Consider the following 20,720-nt stretch of genomic DNA (forward strand, 5'->3'; position numbering starts at 1 on the left):
TTCTTTCTTTCTTTCTTTCTTTCTTTCTTTCTTTCTTTCTTTCTTTCCTTTGCTTTATTTTCTTTTTTTACATTTATTTATTTATTTATTTATTTATTTATTTATTTATTTATTTTACTTTTCAAATCCTTTATGGCATAAAAGTGAAATATTGGTTCATACAGTTCTGCTGAGGTCCTGGTATGTTTCAATATCTTGAAAAAAAAGGCAAGCGGGAGACTTTCCTCATTAGTGAAATCAAGCCACTAATCTTTGTAAGCAGATTATTTTTCTTCCGCTCCCTGCTTCTCATTTGTTCCCAGCAGCAAAAGGGAGGAGATGATGACACAGAGAACAATTCCACCCCAAAGTAGCACAGTGCTAGCTCAGACGGAGAAGCAGCTTGGAAACCTCAGTTGTGTCCACTTTGTACCCCCCACCCCATCGAGCCCCCTGTACTCTGACCCCGTCTCCCAAATCCATCTGTCTCCCAAGAACCCCCTATAAAATGGTTCTGCTTCCTTTTGCCTCCAACATCTATGCTTCCTTTCCCCCTGCTCCTTTGGGCACTGATTGTTCTATGTCGATGCTCAGGGCAGATTCCAGATCCACCCTTGCTCCTGGAGGTTCCCGGGTAGAAGTGCCCTTTGATCTCCATGCACTTCATTTCCAGGCTTGCCTGTGGTTCTGCAAGAGCCACCTTTGGGATCGCAGGCTAGCTAGGGAGCTAGTCACACCTTCCCATGGCAGGTGCTGCCTAGGGGAGGGGACGGAGGAGAGCTGGGACTGTTTTAAGGAGGAAACGTGGGCGTAATGGCCTTTTCCTGGTGTCTTAGTGATTGCTCCCTTGTTTCAATTTTTATTGTCATTTGCTTTGTTTTTTGTTTTTTTGTAGGGGTGGTGGTGGCTACTTCTGTGTTGTTTTTTTTTCTCGTGCTTATTGGTAAACCAACTTAAATGTATGTGTATTTATTTTTTTTAAACTTTTCAAATTATGTGTTTAAGTTTTTATTTATTTTGAGAGAGAGGGAGAGCACGAGCAGAGAGGTGGCAAAGAGAGAGAGGGAGAGAGAGAATCCCAAGCAGGCCTCCACATTGTCAGTGTGGGGCTCGAATTCACAAACTGTGAGATCACGACCTGAGCTGAAATCAAGGGTCAGGCGCTCAACCGACTGAGCCACCTAGGCACTCCAAATGTGTGTGTATTTAGAGACAGACTTAAAAACAATTGTGCATTGCAGACTGATTTTTTAAAAACATGGATAATAATAGAGGAAAAAGTTTAAAAGAACATTTAAGCCATCTTGGGGTAGGGGTAGACATGAATTGCCTCATAGAGTTGCAGAGAAACTCTTGCAAAAAAGATCTGTGTCCCCTGTTTTTGGGTTGGAAACCTTTTATTTCTTGCAAATTACGAATCTTTTTCAGAATTTTGTTCAGTAAGAATGGATGGAGACATGACGCTTACAGATGACTATAAACAAACTCAGGAAGGGTCACTTGTACCCCCAAATTAGAATACGGGCAATGACCCCGAGGAGGACAACGCAGAAAAACATATAGGAATGGAAGAAACCCGATTTTCTAGGTGTGGTATATTGTGGGACTGTGTATGGTAGTCACCAGGCTCATCACCTGGCACCTGTGAGCAACTTTTTCTTTTACTCCGAACGTAAGTAAAAGAGTATCATGTTTCCATTTGCTTGGTAGTAAAGGATACTGGAATCCCTTCCCCAGATGACTCCAGATTGGCGATTTCTCTGCTTTTTGACTTGTGTTCCTTTAGTATGTCTCTACCTCGAGTATCTTTGGGATATCCCGTGATTATTTCATGTGTCATCTCCCCAAAGAGCGAATATATTCCCTCAGGGCGGTGAGTACTTCTGAGCCATTCTTGGCCACTGTGCTTATACTATTTTATGAAACATGCTTTAGTTCACTAAGTGAATGAACAAAAGGACACCCAGGCCCTCGTGGCCCAGGTGAAGATCACAGAGCACTGGGGACTGAACCCTTACTGAGAGGCTGTAGCAACACCTAAGGGTGAGGACTCTACCTTGCCATGATGCTTCTCAGCCATGCATGGCATTCAGATGAATTCTGGAGGGACAACTCAACCAGCCACTAAATAGCCCAATGCGAGGAATGTTACTCACCCTTTGTCATTAGGGGGTGAGTCATGCGGACCTGGGCAGAATATAAAACAGAAGGTATGTGAGTTGGGTGAGGACTGTGCCCAGAGGAGTGAAATCTTGTCAGCCCGGCTTCACTTCACCTCCCTGTCACCTTGCTGAGAAGGACATAGATTGTGAGGCTGTATCTACGGAGAGAAAAGCTGCACCCTGAGATGTGACACTAGACTCTACTATGAGAAGCTGTTGAAGGTGTAGTAAGTCGCCAACCAAGCACACCGAGGGCTCTGGCATGCTCTCACCCAGCCTTCGCCTTTCAGACTGTGTTCTGCTTACCAGTTCTCTACTGAACAGAGTCCAGCTAAGTCAGAATTGAAAGGCGGTGCTAAAATGAGGGCAGTCTTGAGGTAGACTTTCCCACAGGTTTGAAACTCAGTTTTCAAGCAATGTCCTTGACACCAACCCCATCTTGGAATTTTCTATTTTCCACTTTCTTCCACCAGCCCTTCTCTGGGCTTACCGTCGGTGGCAATCATTTGTGTAACCTTTACCGCCCATCCCACCCCCTGCTGCCCCATCCCTTCAAGTCCCCTCATCGTCTGTGTGGCAGACAACGAGTTAGATGGGCAAGCCCATCCTTTCAGTGGGTTCTTCTATGGTAGTGGCTTTGCCACAGCTCTTCCTCATCCAGGGAACAGGCAGGTTTTAGGGCAGCCTTCATGAGAATGCGCTTTAAAAACTGAAGGACTGTGCAGATGTCACACGCTAATGTTATTCTTGACTCTGCACTGCCCTGCACTGGTAGGTCTGAGAAGGCAACAGAACTCTGAAGAAATAGGTCAGAAGTATGAAATTGCAGTGGAGGCAAAGGATATAAGCAAGCGGCAGCTTGGCCACCAGACTTTTGGAAGGGAAGTGGTATTAGTCACTTCAGAAGTATTCTTATATGTGAAGAGAGAGCCCCTGAATATGAGTCAGCAATAATCCCCAGCTAGGAGATTAGAAAAACAGAGCTCGGGCCAGAGAGGAGGAACTTACTCATGATATCTCTAGAAAGGAAAAACCAGACACACTAAATTCACTATTGTTTATATTTTCACATGGAGAGGTTTTAAACCAAATCCAGTGCTCTCTTTTCTTCAGGGTGCCCTGCTCAGCATCCAGCATTCAGTGAAGGTATATGTTAGCCACCTACAACCCTAGTTCTATATAACCTGATGTAGATGCTGATAGAGAATCTGATACATGTAATTCCTCCATCTGTGGATTTGTGTTCAGTACGTGTCACCATGTTTAAAATACAGAGACACTGGCCACCAAGACAGAGTGCTGCCAGACACATAGTAGGTGTTCAAAAGAGATTTATTGGATTGAATGAATAAAAGATGGATGAGTATTGCCTTATGAAATCATTTTTAATCCAAATCAGTTTCTCATAGTCCAACAATGTAGGTCAAATTCATCTCTGACTAGCCATTCAACTACCTATTAAAAAATGGAACGGATTGCCAAGCCCTGTGGTTTAAGATACTTAGTTTCCATTGTTAGGGCCAACCTTTGGATAGTATCCTGTAACAGTGAGAAGTGATGACTTTTATTTCAGGATTTTACCTTAGGATTTTATTTTATTTTTTAAGTAGGCTTCACGCCCAGTGAGGAGCCCAACGCAGGCCTTGAACTCATGACGCTGAGAACAAGAACTGAGCTCAGATCAAGAGTCAGATGCTTAACCGACTGAGCCACCCAGGCGCCCCTATTCCAGAATTTTAAATTTAAAGCCCCTATTCCAGATTTCAACACAACTCCTCAATTCTGCTGAGTCTATTTAAAAAAAAATTTTTTTTAAGACCCTGGGGGAAAAATAGTTTGTTGGTATCATTGAAAACATAGGCAGAAATAGATTGCAAAGATTTGGTTGCTGTGGATACTGCTAGGGTGAAGCTTCAGTGTCAGACATAATTTATGTTTTGAGAGAGTTGTGATTTATGAAGTACTTCTGTGTCCGTGATCTCATTACTGCTCACCCTACCCTGTCAACTATGCTGAGTTGGTCCCATTTAACCGGTCAGGACACTGAGACCCAGAGAGTTAACTGGCGGGAGACCATCCCATAAGGATACTATCGCCATCGTCACTCTGATAGATGTTTGATGTCACTGGAAGCATATTCCACGGTCTGTCATAGAACTGGACTTCCTGAGGCTCGGACACATTAGTTAATTACCAGGAGACTGAACACACTATACAAAGGTATCCCAACTCCACATGTTGTTTAAAGATCATAAACGTGGCTTGGGATTATATTAATGGCTAGGAGGAGGGTCATGGGAATGGAAATCAACCAGTTTTGGTGTTCTCTTCCCTAACTCAAAAATAAAAGAGATGTTATTTTAAAATCCTCTGCTTGATAACTTAATTGGAGTGACTGTAGTTTGCCGTTGTATTGGATATGCCAGAGCTTGGTAGATCATCCAATATTCAGGAGGACTTTTTGACTATTACATATGCATTTCCAAATTGCAACATAGATTCAAATTCAGCTTGATGACTATCTTTGGATGCCTGCAAGCTGAGAACTGCTGGTTAGTTAAAAATCAAATATGATCGGGGCGCCTGGGTGGCGCAGTCGGTTAAGCGTCCGACTTCAGCCAGGTCACGATCTCGCGGTCCGTGAGTTCGAGCCCCGCGTCGGGCTCTGGGCTGATGGCTCAGAGCCTGGAGCCTGTTTCCGATTCTGTGTCTCCCTCTCTCTCTGCCCCTCGCCCGTTCATGCTCTGTCTCTCTCTGTCCCAAAAATAAATAAACGTTGAAAAAAAAAATTAAAAAAAAAAATCAAATATGACAAACGAACTACTGATAAAATATAAAGTTTTGGAAAATAAGGAAAAATCTTCATAATAAATTAGAGACTTTTCCCCTTCTACAAAACCTACAAAACCTTCGGTTAAACCCCCAATGAAAATTTATTTATTTATTTATTTATTTATTTATTTATACATTTATTTATTGTTGAGAGACAGGCGAACGGGGGAAGGGCACATAGAGGGAGACACAGAATCGAAAACAGGCTCCAGGCTCCAAGCTGTCAACACAGAGCCTGATTCGGGGCTCAAACTCATGAACCATGAGATCATGACCTGAGCCGAAGTCAGATGCTCAACCAACTGAGCCACCCGGGCGCCCCACCTCCAATGAAAATTTAAATGCTACTTTGTATTTACTTTTATTGTTTTCCCAATTATTTTATTATGGCTCAACCATAGATTTTCTGTGCTCCCATTACAAGCTGTTGTGTGAGTTAAATCAGCTTCATAGGGTAGTGTGGTACTGTAATCACAATTTATAATATTTTTCCATGGGAGAAATTTACCCTATGCTCCCCAAAACCAATGTAAAAAATAAATTTATAGATCAGGGAAAAAATGAAATTTGAGAAGCCCATCACTGTTTGGAACAGAACTATCTCTGCGTAATGCATGGTGTTTTCCAAGGGCTCCAGTATGCAGCTATTCAGAACAATGAGGTGAATAATCTACCGCTTACTCTCTCTTCTAGCATTTTCTCTGTCTAACACTTCACCATTCATCAATTATTTCTAATTTTTAAAGCACTTTTATAAAGCTGTTTAACACGGATAATGCAAAACTTTGAGGATCTTCGTAGCTGTACTCGATCATTGCTCCTCTAAAAATGTATTTTATTAAAATGTCTTTCTTTTGGCTTTATTCAACATGGATTTTTGCAAATTTTCCCCTTGGTATTTTTTTAGTATAAAGGAATGTATGATCACTATAGAAAACTTGAAAAAATATAAGGAAGAAATAAAACACTCAGAATCCCACTGTTCATAAAAGACCATCATTAACAACTTGGTGTGTTTTCTGGGCATTTTTAGCATAGTTGAGATGTACATATGTACACGTTTTAAAATTACCACCACAATACAGTTTCAGTAAGGCAAAAGAAATGAGCAGTTCTGATATGATAAAACCTCTGGCAAGTTCTCTGATGATCTTTTTCTTCTGTATTTTTTTTTAATTTTTTTTTTAACATTTACTTATTTTTGAGAAACAGAGTCAGAGCTTGAGCGGGGGAGAGACAGAGAGAGAGAGGGAGACACAGAATCCGAAGCAGGCTCCAGGCTCCAAGCTGTCAGCACAGAGCCTGACACGGGGCTCGAACCCACGAACCACGAGATCATGACCCGAACCGAAGTTGGGCGCTTAACCGACCGAGCCACCTAGACGCCCCTTTTTCTTCTGTATTTTAAAATCCAGTGTATAAATGTCATCTTATTTGGGATTTCCTTAAACCTCTTCAGCATGAAAGTGGAAAAAAGTCCTTTGGCTTTTAAGGCTTAATGAAATATGTTACTTAGACTAGAAAGATTTTGCGGTGACCAACTAGAAGGTTGTGAGGACAAACCCTCTCGTAAGACATCCTGCCTCCACCTCCTCTATCAGACATTTGGAAACAATAAAGGCAAAGAGACCCATGTCGAGTCATGTAAGACTTTCACGGTCACATCTCTGTCATCCATGATCACACAGCCACCCGTTACTTTCCCACCGAAAATACACTTGATCTTAGCCAAAAGGCCGAGAAGCGATTCCCACCGAAAATAAACATGCAGGCACACACGTGCACGTCTCGCAGTAGTCAGGGCAACGAGATACCCATATATCTATACAAAGTCCACCTCTCTTCACCATCTAGATAAATGAACAAATGTATATATTTGCAGAAACAATAATTTTAAGTGGTGATAAGTTTCCTAAGAAGTAAAGAAAGCAGGGTGACGTGATAGAATGTAATGGTAGATACTTAAGCTGATCTGGTTCTAGGATAGGCTTTTCTGAAAGGATGGCCATTGAGTTGGAATCCCAGTGATAAAAGGGAGGCCAAGATGCACACATCTGGAGGGCAATGGAAGAACATTCCGAGCAGATGGGACAGCCCTGAAGTGGGCCAGAACTGGGCCGGCTGGAGAGAACTAGGGGAGTGAGCAGTGAGAGGCTGAGAGAAGGCGGGCTGATGAGAAAGGAGCTTGTACTGTGTTCCAATTACACTGGGAAGCTTTTGGTTCGAGCCAAGGGATAGTGTGATGTGATTTCTGCTTCAAAACAAGGTGTTCTGTGGAAAATGGGGCACGGATGAAAGCAGAGATAATTTAGGAGGCCAAGGGGAGAGATTTACAAGAGCCCAACTGCTTTGGCAAACATTAATATGTAGTTGAGAAAACAACGAATTAAGATAATTATAAATTTTCTTAGGCAATTTCAGAAGTGTCTAATTGGGTTTGGGAAAATCTGGAGAAACTTGTTTTAATGTTGTGTCTTAATCAGCAGGACATATTTGCCCAGGCTTGTGGGGAAAGAGAGATGTCCACCCCCATAGTGACACGGGAAAGCCACAGGCCCTAACCCATAAAGTCAGGGGGATCCAAGACTTCAAGCAGGCGTATTGTTTTTATTTTCAGTTAAGATAAACTGGGGGGTTCTTAAGAAAAAGAACGACCAGACTGTGGATCAGCCTTAGATGCCCAAGGATAATACACAGATAACTTCCCATAAAACACTTGTCTCGGGGCGCCTGGCTGGCTCTGTCGGTTAAGTGTCCATTCGGCTCAGGTCATGATCTCACATTTCATGAGTTCGAGCCCCGTGTTGGGCTCTGTGCCGACAGCTCAAAGCCTGGAGCCTGCTTCGGATTCCGTGTCTCCCTCTCTCTCTGCCCCTCCCCCGCTCGCTCGTGCTCTCTCTCTCTCTCTGTCTCAAAAATAAACATTAAAAAAAATTTTTTTAAACAGTAGACTATGAAATAAGTCTTACACAAAAGGGCAAGACTACGTAATTCCATTAATATGAAATTTTACAGTAGGCAGGACTGTTCTTAGTGAAAACAAATCACCGTGTGTTTTATGGTATACAGGGGCCAGGATTGCCTGGGAAGAGGCATGAGGGGGCCCCGTATGGATGATGTTCTATGTGGTGGTAGGAGTGCAGGTTAGGTGGGTGTGTGCATTTGTTGAAACTCTCAAATGCTATACTTACGGTTGATTACCTCACAGTTTGTACTGTGATGTTGCACAGTTGTGGATGATGTCAACAACAACAACAACAACAATAGCTGTAAATTAATCTTGAGCTGCGATCAGTGGTATGCCAGGGTGAAATGTACTGACATTTATACCTTACTTTAAAACGCATCAAAAAAAAAAAAAAAGTAAGATGGATAGATATGTGACAAAATGAACACAAGGCTAATCTAAGGATATTCACACTGTATCTTTCTTTCAGCTTGTCTGCCCGTTTATGAATCTTCATAATAACACTGGAGGATGAAAAGCCAAGTGCTTTGTAGGGCCTGTGTCCCGGGGACTGCTGCTCTTGATTCAGTAGAACTTGTCTTCAGATTTGTAAGAGTTAGAGCAAATCAATAGCATTTTGTATGGAGCTGGATACACTTTTAATTGTCTTGGCTTCAAATGTATAGCCCTAAAGTGATACCAAACAGACACAGAGAGACAGAGTGCGAGCAGGGGAGGGGCAGAGAGTGAGGGAGACACAGAATCCGAAGCAGGTTCCAGGCTCTGAGCTGTCAGCACAGAACCTGATGTGGGGCTTGAACGCACAAACCACGAGATCATGACCTGAGCCGAAGTCGGATGCTTAACTGACAGAGCCACCCAGGCGCCCCTCAATGTGTATTTTAATGAAATCATTAAACGTGTTCCTTTTCTTTCCCTTCCTTTTCTGATACATATTCTACAGACAGAGTAATCTAATGCCCAATAGTTGAGTCAGGTTATCTGCAGATACAAATATTCCCAGTTCAGGCAATACCTTCGGGCAAGTTTATGTCCACAGAGGTCCACTAACATCTGTGCAGTTGCATCTTGTATCACAGTCACAGTTCTCAGTAGTTAACTTTAACAAAAGAAAGCTGAAAGCTTTTGTGTTCATTCAGCCTTTGAAACAGTTCTGAAGGTCAGTATTAGTTTCACCATGTTTGCTACTTGAGGAAAGCCTGCCGCAGAGAGCTTAGAGAAGTCATCCAGGGTCACATCATGAGGAAGTGGCTAAACAAAAACTTTCTCCTGGATGAATTTAAAAGCTCTTGCTCTTGGCAGTTTTGTCTTAAATCTGCCTGCTTTGTGATTTAAAACATAATAATTTTACTAATTCAGTGGTCTCGCATTTAAATCTTTCCATTGCTTTATAGTCATAATATGAGACATTTGGTATAAAGAGAGAGCAAAGATTAGGCTTTGTTGAATCAGGAAACCTAGGTCAAATCATTCTGGTTGTCACTCTGGATTTCACTTGGACACTGTCATCCCCTTTGGGGCTCATGGCAGGAGAAAGCCCCTGAAGAAACACCTTTGTAATGATTTCTCTTGATCCTTTAGTAATTAATCCTGGAATAGAATTCAAGGCGGACTTGTCTTACGCTGAATCACGCAGCGTATCAGCTGCCTTCTTGTTCTCAAGAATACACGTGACAGGCAATTGAACATTTAGGGCTTTTTGCGGGGTTTTTTTTTTTTTTGCCATCATTTAAAAAAAACATTTTGCATGAAGCTTTTTTGAAGCATATTTATTTCTTTACACAAGTTGTCTAGTTGCTTCCCAAAATGTTTTATGAATAAAGGTTCATATCAATATTGTGCAATGCTGCTATTGCTTCCAAATATAGCAGCATCTGGTTTTCTGAATATAGAAGTAGTTCATGCTAATTGTAAACAATGACGGATGATGGTAGAGATTCATCAAACAAATATTTTAGGAGCTCATTTGGCACTTTTTTGAATGACTGAATGAAAGCACAAATACAGCATTTTTGAAATTATTTTTGCTATGATGTAACAGGCTAAACTTAAAGGGCATGTTTTCTTTTTTTACTGACAAAAGTTACTTTGTCATTGATTTAGTAATGAAAAGTCAGGGGCGCCCCCTGAGAGAAATTTACAAGCTGAAATCCTTTATCATTTAAAATGAGAGCAATCGTTACTGTTTTTCATTTCTCTGTGAACTGAAGAAACTCTTCTGAAACGCACTCCAACCCTGAGTTCTAGGATGCTGTTCACCTGGCTGGGATGAAGGCGTGACCAATTCTGAGCTACTTCAAGGATAGCCAATCAGTTAGGATGAAATTTAGGGACCGTAGTCTCCCAGCCCGGAAAGCAGCTTTTGTTTACCCGTGTGTCAACTGAAAGGTCATGGGTTATTGTCACAACCCCATACCTACATTGGTGGTGGCATCTTTAAGGACCTTGGAATTGGGAAAGCAGTCTGGCCCCATCTATGTGATTAGTCTGGCCCCAACTGTGTACAGCTGTCCCAAAGTGAGGTTGCAATCAGAGCGGCCCATACTCCTGAGTGAAAGCAGCCCCGAGATGTTGGGTCCATCCAGTGTTATAGTTGGAAGAAATATGGAATCATTCTGCCCCTGGAGCCAGTAGATAGGGGTTTAGTCTTGTCGACTGTCGAAGTTCCCATGCGAGCGTTCTCTCTACCGCCAGATTTGAATGAGACCACAGAAGAGCAGACAGAGGAGGGAAGTCCCCACGGAGTTGCAGAGGATGTGGCGATTGCTTCATTTTTAATGTTGGTGTAAATGCTTTGGGTTGAGAATGTGGTGTCTCAACATGTGCTCACGGCCGTGGCACCAAAATGTGAGGGCAGACGGTCAGATGGTGCCCTTCGGAGCAGTTCCCATGGGGAGGGAACAAAGACGTCTATAAAATGGAAATGTAAATTTAGAAAGAGTTTCCGAGGAAAGTACCTGCATATTGACTTTGGCCTTGGTTTTGCGTTCAGCCACCTGGTTACGGATTGCAGCCATGCCTTCACACATGTAGAAGAACCTGGCTAGTTCTGAATCTAACCTCCAAAGCCAGAGGCCATATTTCTTCACTCTTATGATAATTTTGGTTCAAAGTATAGTCGCTTAACAAGCTCCCTGCTTCAAAAGCCCCAAACCTCTTTGTTTTGTTATGCTTGCTCAAACATGCCTTTCAAAGAGCTATGACTATTATAATCTCCTTTGCTTTTAAATATAGACTGTCAAGTGTATTTCCATAGTCTAACTTTGTCTCCCATTTTACTTCTTGTATTAAGTTAAAACATGAGGGAGGTGAGCATGCCAAGACTGTGTACAATTGTGTCTCCACTGTGGATTCACATAGAGTGTGGACAAATAGAAGGATGTATTGGTTTCTCAGTACCTGAGTGTGTTCTTGCCATTTCATTATTTTCTAGATGTATAAGTAGACCTTTGATTTATTCTTTGATGCATTAGTTTAGAAGAATATTTTTAATCTCTGGCCAGTTGGATTTTAATTTACACTCTTGTCACTGATTTTAAGTTGTACAACACCGCGGTCAGAAAATATCGGCTAGCGTATGTTATGTTTGTAAATATCCTTTGGGCTCACAGTAATGTAATAGTCTGTCTTGTTCGTAATGTAAAACATTCATTATATAGTTATTAATTCAACATTGTAATTATCTTATTATCTAATGATACATATGTTTTTGTCTACCAAAGCTCTAAAAGACTATTGTGTCTTAAAGATTTTCATAGAATTTTCCCTTTTCCCCTTTTTTAACATTTTATAAAGATTCCATGCATTATAGGGATGAGCTATTTCTTGTTATGAACTGTATACCTTAGATAAACATTTTTGGCCATATTTGTCTTGAGTGACCCTTTACCAGAATTAATATTGTAAGTCACTGAGACTCTCAAAGTTTGTTGAAATTTGTGAACATTTTATGTTATTTCTGCTACTCTACTTGGCATTTCATGTGATATCTTTTTCCCTTTTGTTCTTTTGCAGTTTGCCAAGGCACAAGTAACCGGCTCACCCAGTTGGGCACTTTTGAGGACCACTTTCTCAGCCTGCAGAGGATGTTTAATAACTGTGAGGTGGTCCTTGGGAATTTGGAAATCACCTACATGCAAAGGAATTATGACCTTTCCTTCTTAAAAGTTAGTTCAATGAATTTGACTGTCTAACCCACATATGATGGAAGGAAATAGAAGTAGACAAAGACCTTGACAGAATTTAACTGGAAGTCTATATGCTTTTGCCATGGCAATTACGGGCCAATCACAGGTTTTATCAGAAAGCTACTTCACCAGCTGGTGTGAAGTTAGAGCTACGAAATAATGTCAAAGAGAAGGAAGCTAGCCTGATGCTCCTCTATCATCATAGACACTGATATTAAATGTTTAACCAGTGCTTTAGCTGGGGAATCCTGATATATTGGCTCTTAAAAAAAAAAAAAAAAAAAAAGTCCTGTTTTGTACCATTTGCCTATTTCCTTTGTGTAAATACTTCCACTCTGGTTGGTTTCAGTGACACCAATTCACAAATCTCCCAGCTATTTCACAGTAGCCTCTTGTGAGCCAATAGGAGCCAGCTGGGAAGGCTTCAGATGTTGGTGATAGTTGAACTTTGGATTTGATTGGCCTCCTTCTGGGCTTCTCTTTCTTTTCTTTCTTCCTTCCTTCCTTCCTTCCTTCCTTCCTTCCTTCCTTCCTTCCTTTCTTTCTTTCTTCCTTCCTCCCTCCCTCCCTCTCTCTCTCTTTCTTTCTTTCTTCCTCCCTCCCTTTCTTCCTTCCTTCCTTCCTTCCTTTCTTTCTTTTTCTTTTTTTCTAATAAGAAAGCATGCAAGAAAGACACAAAATGAATTAATAAAACATTTTCATTCTCTTCTGAGTATATTGAACACCAAGTAAAATGAGTCACAGCATTCCTGAATAATGTACATTGCCCTTTGGCTCAAGAGGTGAAAGTACAGGAATCATCGTAAATTCTGTCACCTCCCATGTCTCCACTGTAGTTATCTACATGCTTTATGTTTGTCAGCACTCACGTGCATAGCTCACGTAGGTGCCCTGGGCTTTCTTGACCCATTTTAGATCTTGCATTCTTGACTTCTGCACAAGAGAAATAACGTGTTCATGTTTTCTCTCCTTAGACCATCCAAGAGGTTGCCGGCTATGTACTCATTGCCCTCAACACAGTGGAGAAGATTCCTTTGGAAAACCTGCAGATCATCCGAGGAAATGTGCTCTATGAAAACACCCATGCCTTATCCGTCTTATCCAACTATGGCACAAATAAAACCGGACTGCGGGAGCTGCCCATGAGAAACTTACATGGTGAGGGTACAGGGAGGCTGTGGGTGCAGAGAGCCACTCAGGTGGTACTCAGCGAAACTGTCACTTTTCTTTTCTTTTGTTTTTTAAGCTTATTTATTTTGAGAGAGAGAGAGAGAGAGTGAGAGCGTGCATGAGCAGGGGAGGGGCAGAGAAAGAGAGGGAGAAAGAGAGAATCCCAAACAGGCCCCCCACTGTCAGCACAGAGCCCCACACGGGGCTCAAGTTCACAAACCATGAGATCATGACCTGAGCCGAAATCAAGAGTTGGATGCTTAACCAAGTGAGCCACCCAGGCATCCCCTCAGTGAACCTGTCACTTTTCTTAATGCCACTCGAGAAGACTTTTATTCATCAAATACAGAGGTATTGAGTGCCAACTGTGTGCAAGATACAGTAGATGGAAGTTTTTAAGAAGATGGTAGCTGATGAATGTTAAGAGAAGATTTAAGCCAGGTACCACTTCCTTTATATTCATGGAAAAATATCCAGACGACCTTGGCTGGAATGCAGGCTTTCTGTGCCTAGGGAGTGAATAAACTGCCTGTCTTACTACCTGGACCTCGGGTATAAGGGATACACATTAAAAACCAACCCCTATTTGAGACCGTGTTTGGCATAATGCTGTTATACAGAAATTCATCTGTAAGTTAAGGGCAGGGAATGACGTGATTACAGAAGAAGTTTGAATTCCTCTGAAGTAGGACACTTGTGAAGATCCTCTGAGTGGGAACTAAGGAAGATCATAGAAGAGACAGGAAGTGGATTTAAACAAAACTGAAGATAATGACGACCGTGCCCTCGCTATGTGGCAGGCACAGTGCCGCTCATGTTAAATCAGGAACTCCGTGCTCACCACCTCCCCTCAGGGCAGGCGTTTAAACTCCCACCAGTTTATACATAAAGATATGGTGGCAAAGTAACTCTCTTAAGGTCCCAAGTTAGTGAAAAAATGGCCAGGAATGGCCACCAAATGTCTGCCCCCAGAGTCCTTACCCTTCCCACATGCCGTGCAGTTCTGATGGGAAGGGGGCTCACCAGGAAAGTGAGGGGAGCGGGGGTGACAGCAGAGGATGCAAGACAGAGTCCTGGGGATGGTGGAGGCCTGACAGGCGACAGTGCTGGAATGTGCCAACACATCCAAACCCGGGCGTGCGGGCGGCTGGCACACCACACGAGCGGGGCTCCTGGTTTGGCCATTCTATAAAACCGCCCTAAGACTTTCCACCCACCGCTTTAGCTGCTCAGAGCGCCCACGCACACGGTCTGTGTTTACGCTAATACTAATTTGTGCTATTTACACATTTTGCGAAAGAGTATGTGCATTTAGCGTGTCTCAATCTGCCTGTCTGGCCTCATGCTATCTCATGGTGACAGGCAGATGTGGTTAAGAGCGTGGACCCTGGAGCCAGACTGTCTGGGTTCCAGCCCCTGCCTCCTGGAGCAGATTCTCTCTGTGTCTCAGTTTCCTCCTCTTTAAAAATGTGGGTAGCAATGGTAGCACACATCCTAGGGGTGTTGAGAAAATTAAGTGGATTGCCATAGAAAAAGCACTTAGAAGTTACTCCCATTGTTGGTATTATTTCTGGGGTTGGCATGGGGTTGTAGAAATGCGGATTCGTTAATGTTATTAAGTAATTATTGTGAATTTTTTAATATTAAGTACTGTTGTTAATAATTAACTCAGGGCCCAGCACCAGGTATATAATCATGAAATACCGAAAGTTAAAAGAATGACAAAGATGGATCACCTCTTTCTCTTCTAGGTGCTCTCTGCCTAGGCAGGGGCACCTGAATTGCCCGGCACCTTTGCTGCCTTCCTTTTCTTTGTCGTGATTGGAGATCGTAGGTACTCTGTACGGCCCCACCGTGACCTTCCATCGCGCACTCTTTCTTGCCACCGTGGTCTGTTGTCCTGATTGTCGCAGCAGCTCTGATGCCCCTAGTGTGCGTATGCAGTGCTGACCTCTCATCAGAGATTCGTCCTCTCCACTCTGGCTGCCTCCTGGCCGGATGTTCTCTCTTCATGGTCCTGCTGTCATCTCTGACTTTATACCCAAAGCTCCACAACTTGGCCCTTTGGACCTCCCAGCCTTCCTTCCGTGATTCCTTTGTTCCCCACCACCCGCCGAGGAAAATGCCTGCCTGTCTCACCGACACACGTTGGCTGCGGTCTCCTGGCGAGAGAAAGCCGACTGCGCCCTCCCTCCGTGCTCCCTCAGAGTGCACTCCTGTCTGTGTTCTGCAAAATGCCATTCTTTCCAGCAGCCTCAGACCCCTTCTTCGGGAGACCCCTTCCTTTTCCATGATGGCACTTTGTGCACAGAGAGTCCTGGGACCATTCTGAAGATTAATTAAGATAATGTGTTTGAATCAACTAGCAGAGTACCTGGCCCTGTCGCATGGCATGCACGGTCTTCTGTGGCGTGACCTCGTCATGTGACCTGCCCTGCTCCCCTTGCCTGTCGGCAGCTAGATGTGCTTCATCCTCACAGGGTCCACAGCTCTTGCTGCAGTGTTTCGTGCCACTGTTTCTGTCTAATGTCATCGACGCAACGCTCTCCCTTTGCTTACGCTCGAATCTCTTCTCAATCTGCCCTGATTTTTCCTGTCCTATCAGTTCTTCCTTTGAAACAATCATACGTTTTTTTTTTTTTTCATGCCATTTGCATTCCCAGTGTCTGCCATCTCTTCATCATGCATGTAGATTCTTCTCAGACCCCTTCACTGCCCACCCCACCCCCACCCCGCTTTCTCCAGTGAGGAGCTCAGAGGCAGCTCACAGCATCGCCCCCTCTCCTGGCCTCCCCGGCCCACAGTGAGTGACTGCCGTGGCCCTGCCTTCCTGGTTGCCCCTTCACATCATCGTACAGCTTCCTTCCTCCTCACATTTCTGAATTCTGACAGTTTGCTGATCTAAGGCCCATTTCAGGGTGGGGGGAACCTAACTCCTCCAAGGCACTATCATCAACTCATTTTTCAGCTGCCCCCACTAAAGCTCTATGGGGAGTCTCGTTTGCACACTGGCATTTTAGCAGGACTCAAAATGTAAAGAAATGCGTATGTACTTTGTGGGAGTATAAAGACGTGGCAGATGGCTGACTGAGGTTCTTTGCACGTGCAGAAATCCTGCAAGGCGCTGTGCGGTTCAGCAACAACCCTGTCCTCTGCAACGTGGAAACCATCCAGTGGCGGGATATCGTTGACAACGATTTCATAAGCAACATGTCGATGGACTTCCAGAACCACGTGGGCAACTGTAAGTGTTCTACAGACGTCCCCTCTGCCTGTAGCTCCTGTGGTGGGACAGAGCCGTGGTGCTTTGGGGTCGGGAGGGGGTGGGGGTGGCGGAAAGCTGAGCCATTGTTTAAGTCACATTAATCTAAACCCAAGATATCTAGCGACAGTTGATCTGCCCACGAGAAGAGCACCTATTTAAGACAGAGGGAAAGTCTGTTTTGGCAGATCACCCCTGAGACAGTTGAGCCCTCATGTGGCCGTTGAGTCCTGGCACGGGGGGTTCTCCCGTCCTGGCTGGAGGAGGCAGACCAAACTTTTGTGTGCTTCTGACTTGCTGCTGAGCCTCAGAGTGATGCCAGGTCCCTCCGGAAGCACTAAGCTGACCTCCGCCCTCCTACACGGAGCCTCAGGCAAGGTTGGGCACAGCACACAGGGCGGGAGTCTGTCCGTATTCCCCCTAATGCCCATGATCTAGTCACTGCCATTCATCAGTAAAGCGGCCCGTGCCAGGGAGAGGCTGGCAGGGGGCCAGGCTGTAGGTCAAGGCTGTACCCCTTGGCTCCCTGGCAGTGCTGTATGGGAATCTGCAGACACTTGCCTACAGTTACCAGGCTCCGCTAAGCATCCCCCTTCCTGATCTCCCTCATCTTTCAATCCTTTAAAATAAGAAGCCATCCCCATTTCCTGCTTCTCTGTTTCCCTAAACTATGCCATGGATGCATGTTTTTGTTTGGGGTTTTTTCTGGTTGTTGTTGTTGTTGTTGTTGTTGTTGTTGTTTTCTTTGGTCTCAAAGAATTTGGAGCGCACACAGCTCTTCAAAATTGACTGGAGCCCCTTTGTGGGGATTTCACTTAATCTTACTGATTTGTTTGTTTGTTTGTTTGTTTGTTGTGAAATACCTCTAACGTAAAATTTACCATCTTAACCATTTTTAAGTATACAGTTCACTGGTATTAAGTACATTCACACCGTGGTGCAATCATCACCACCCTCCATTCTTTACAACTCTTTTCATCTCACGAAACTGAAACCGTGTCCCCATCAAACATTAACTCCCCGTCCCTGCCCCCAGCCCATGGCAGCCACTGTGCTACTTTCTGTCGGCGTGAGTGTGGCTATTCTAGGGAGCGCGTACAAGTCGGGTCACATAGTTTTTGTCTTTTTGTGGCTGGCTTCGATCACTTACAATGTCCACGAGTTTCATCCATGTTGTAGCATACATCAGAATTTCTTACCTTGATGTGGATGAACAGTATTCTGTTGCATGTGTATATGTACCCACATCCCACATGCTTTGTTTCTCCGTTCATTAGTTGATGCGCTTTTGCGTTGCTTCCATCTGTTGACAATTATGAACAACGCTGCTATGAACATGGGTTTTGAGCCCCTTGGTTTAATAAGTAGATTATTCCCACGCATACTCAGCAGGGCACCTACTGTGTTTGCAAGAAACTGAAACCTGTATTTTACGACACAAGATTTTGTGTTATCCATCACATCAAGGTTAACCTTTCCCTAGCTATCTGATGGACAATGAGGAAGTTAAATCGTGCACATTTATGATGACAACAACAAAAACAAAAACTGACACAGGAAGGCTGTGAGGCTTATGTGGGTTTCCTGTACATGAGGTCAGACAGCCTGAATGGCACACGTGCCCCCATCACACCAAGACCATGGGAAAGACCAAGAAGAAAGTGTTGGGAAGGAAGAATGACAGGTGCACGCAATAACAAGATTCAAATACAACAAAGCCACAAATTGCAATCTGATAGGATATTGGGTCAAGAATAGATATGTAACAATAAGCCACCAATATGTAAGAGAAAGACAGTAAGAATAAACCTTGCTAAATTAAATGTCCATGAAGAAATGACATATCAAGCAAATAAGGGAAGAATTCATTATCCAGTAAATTCCTCCAGAATTATTTAACTGTTAAGGAGAAAATGTCAAAGTGACAGAACTGTAATGATTGTTTTAAAAAGGAACACCATTCCCCGGCCATCCTTATTAATCCCCTGACCGGCGACAAGTGCAGGAGTCTGCTGCTGTCCTTGTGGAAAGGGAAACCCTTCCCTTTCCAGCCCTTTTCAGGCCACACATATCTTCTGAGAACTTGTCTTCTTAAATTTTTAGCCAAAAAATCTGATAAGGTGATTTAAGTATTTTATGGACAATGGATTTGAGATTCAGAAAGGTTACCCAGGGTGCCCCTACACTATGTTATTGTTGATTTGTTTGGCAATCAAAGTTATATCAGGTGGGTTTACTTAAGAGGAAACTAAAATAAATCAATCATCCACTTTGTACATCCATATCAATCCCAAATCATATTATATGTAATAAATCACTGAATATATATGTAAGTGCTAGAAGGAAACTTAAAGGTGAATGTGTGTCATATCAAGTTGGAGAAAAGCCAGTCAGATACCATAAACCGTGTTAACGACAAACAGAAAATATTGTGCGTCATCTGCTTGCCTTGGAAAGGGCTAATATTCTTGATGATAAGAATGTATAAAGTAGTCTTAGGAATCCCAAGAAAAAGGTGAACCTCCCAATAAAAAAAGAAAAATGGGCCAAAGACATGAACAGTTTGTATCTCCCCACACACAAGATGGCCAAGAAATAAAGTAAGAAGTTATTTCTTACTGTAATTTTAAAAGGGTCAAAATAAAACAAAGAAGCATCTCATTTTTGTCTTTGCTAAATATTTGGATTCCTTTTGATTTTTAGATACTCAGATCAGGAAGGGTATGGAGAAGCAGAAATTCTCATATTCTTCTTGTGGGCATATAAAATAATGAGACATGGTCAGGGATAGAATTTTGGCAATATGTATTGAAGCTTTAAAGTATGCCCCACCCCCCTGAACTATGAAACTTCATGTCTAGGAATAAGAAAAAATTATAAGGAGAATGAAAATTATAGGATATAAAAAAATTATTTTTGTACAAAAATATTCCTTGAAGCCTTATTTATAATGGATTTTGGAAGGAACTTATATATCTAAAAATAAGAGATTGGTTAAAGAAATTATGATACAACCATGCTAGTAAAAATACTGAGAATGTAGTGGGTGCATAACAGCCCCACCAGATTAGACACACTTAATGTCATGGGAGAAGCTGAAAACTTCTCCCAAGCTTAAACAAATATGGGAAATTGGACCATTGAGTTCATTTGAATTCCAGTCTTCATAGCCTGTGACAAGTCCATAATTACTCTCTGCCTCAGTTTCTACAGCTGAAATGTACATAAAAGCAGAACGTGGTTCATCTTTTTTTTTCTTATCAAAGTCTTTTGAATCATCTTACAAGTCAACCAGCAAATAAACAGAGAATAAGAAATGTGAAAGCTGTTCCTTGTTTCTAGAACATCATGTTGCTCAGGGGTTTGGGCAGTCCCTGCCATCAGCCTGCTTGCTTCCTCTGAGATACGAATTCAACTATTACCTTTACATTTTAGGCCAAAAGTGTGATCCAGGATGTCCCAATGGAAGCTGCTGGGGTCCGGGAAAGGAGAATTGCCAGAAATGTAAGTCAGCAAACAAAATTTCGGATAAATGTGTGCCCACCTTCTTCCCCTTATGCTTAGCGAACTGTATGTGTTTTCCCTTTGAAGATTCCTAAATGCGGTCTTGTTTTAAGGCCAGATGTGAGCAGTTATGTGAATGACATTCTTGCAGATCTCCCCGCATGCGGTTAATCCAGAGTGGGCTCTTTGGGGCACTCCAGCCTGTCATAAGTGAGTGAAAGCCAGCCACACGCATACAGCCACTCTCTCTGAGCAGTATGTTTGGCAGATCTTCCTGGGAACAGAAGACTCGGCCATGTTACCTGAGCGTCACAACACTTCTTATTTTCTCTCTCTTGGGAGCCCGCCTATACAGAACCAGGAGGAATCCTTCTCAGGAGGGTTTTTCTGCAGGAATCCTAGTTTACGAGCATGGGTGGCCTAGGGATCTGGGGAGCTGTCACCTTAAAAGTTCATTATCTGTCCTTCAGTTTAATTGTGATGTGAGGGTTTCGCCCTTTTAAACACTCCTTTCTGGCAGCATTTCTGTTATTTGATGTGCTTTCCATATCATCCAGAATCTCAGTTCTAACTAACATGCAATTATCGAGCAGGTCCAGAAGTCTAGACTTGATCTGGTTAGTTCTCCTAAGTGATTAAAAATAAGTAGAAAACAG

At 43.0% G+C, this 20,720-nt stretch overlaps 1 protein-coding gene across 1 annotated transcript in view; it reads left to right on the forward strand.

Moving 5' to 3' along the window:
• EGFR (epidermal growth factor receptor) overlaps positions 1 to 20,720 on the forward strand; it is a 211,938-nt gene that overhangs the window by 133,242 nt on the left and 57,976 nt on the right. Inside the window, exons 2-5 of the mRNA XM_040455081.1 lie at positions 11,956 to 12,107; positions 13,103 to 13,286; positions 16,408 to 16,542; positions 19,996 to 20,064. Coding sequence (XP_040311015.1) covers positions 11,956 to 12,107; positions 13,103 to 13,286; positions 16,408 to 16,542; positions 19,996 to 20,064 — 540 coding nt within the window. The remainder of the gene's footprint in view (positions 1 to 11,955; positions 12,108 to 13,102; positions 13,287 to 16,407; positions 16,543 to 19,995; positions 20,065 to 20,720) is intronic.

Source organism: Herpailurus yagouaroundi, unplaced genomic scaffold, assembly GCF_014898765.1.
Source record: "Herpailurus yagouaroundi ecotype Mexico unplaced genomic scaffold, PumYag 214, whole genome shotgun sequence".
Classification (NCBI taxonomy): domain Eukaryota; kingdom Metazoa; phylum Chordata; class Mammalia; order Carnivora; family Felidae; genus Herpailurus; species Herpailurus yagouaroundi.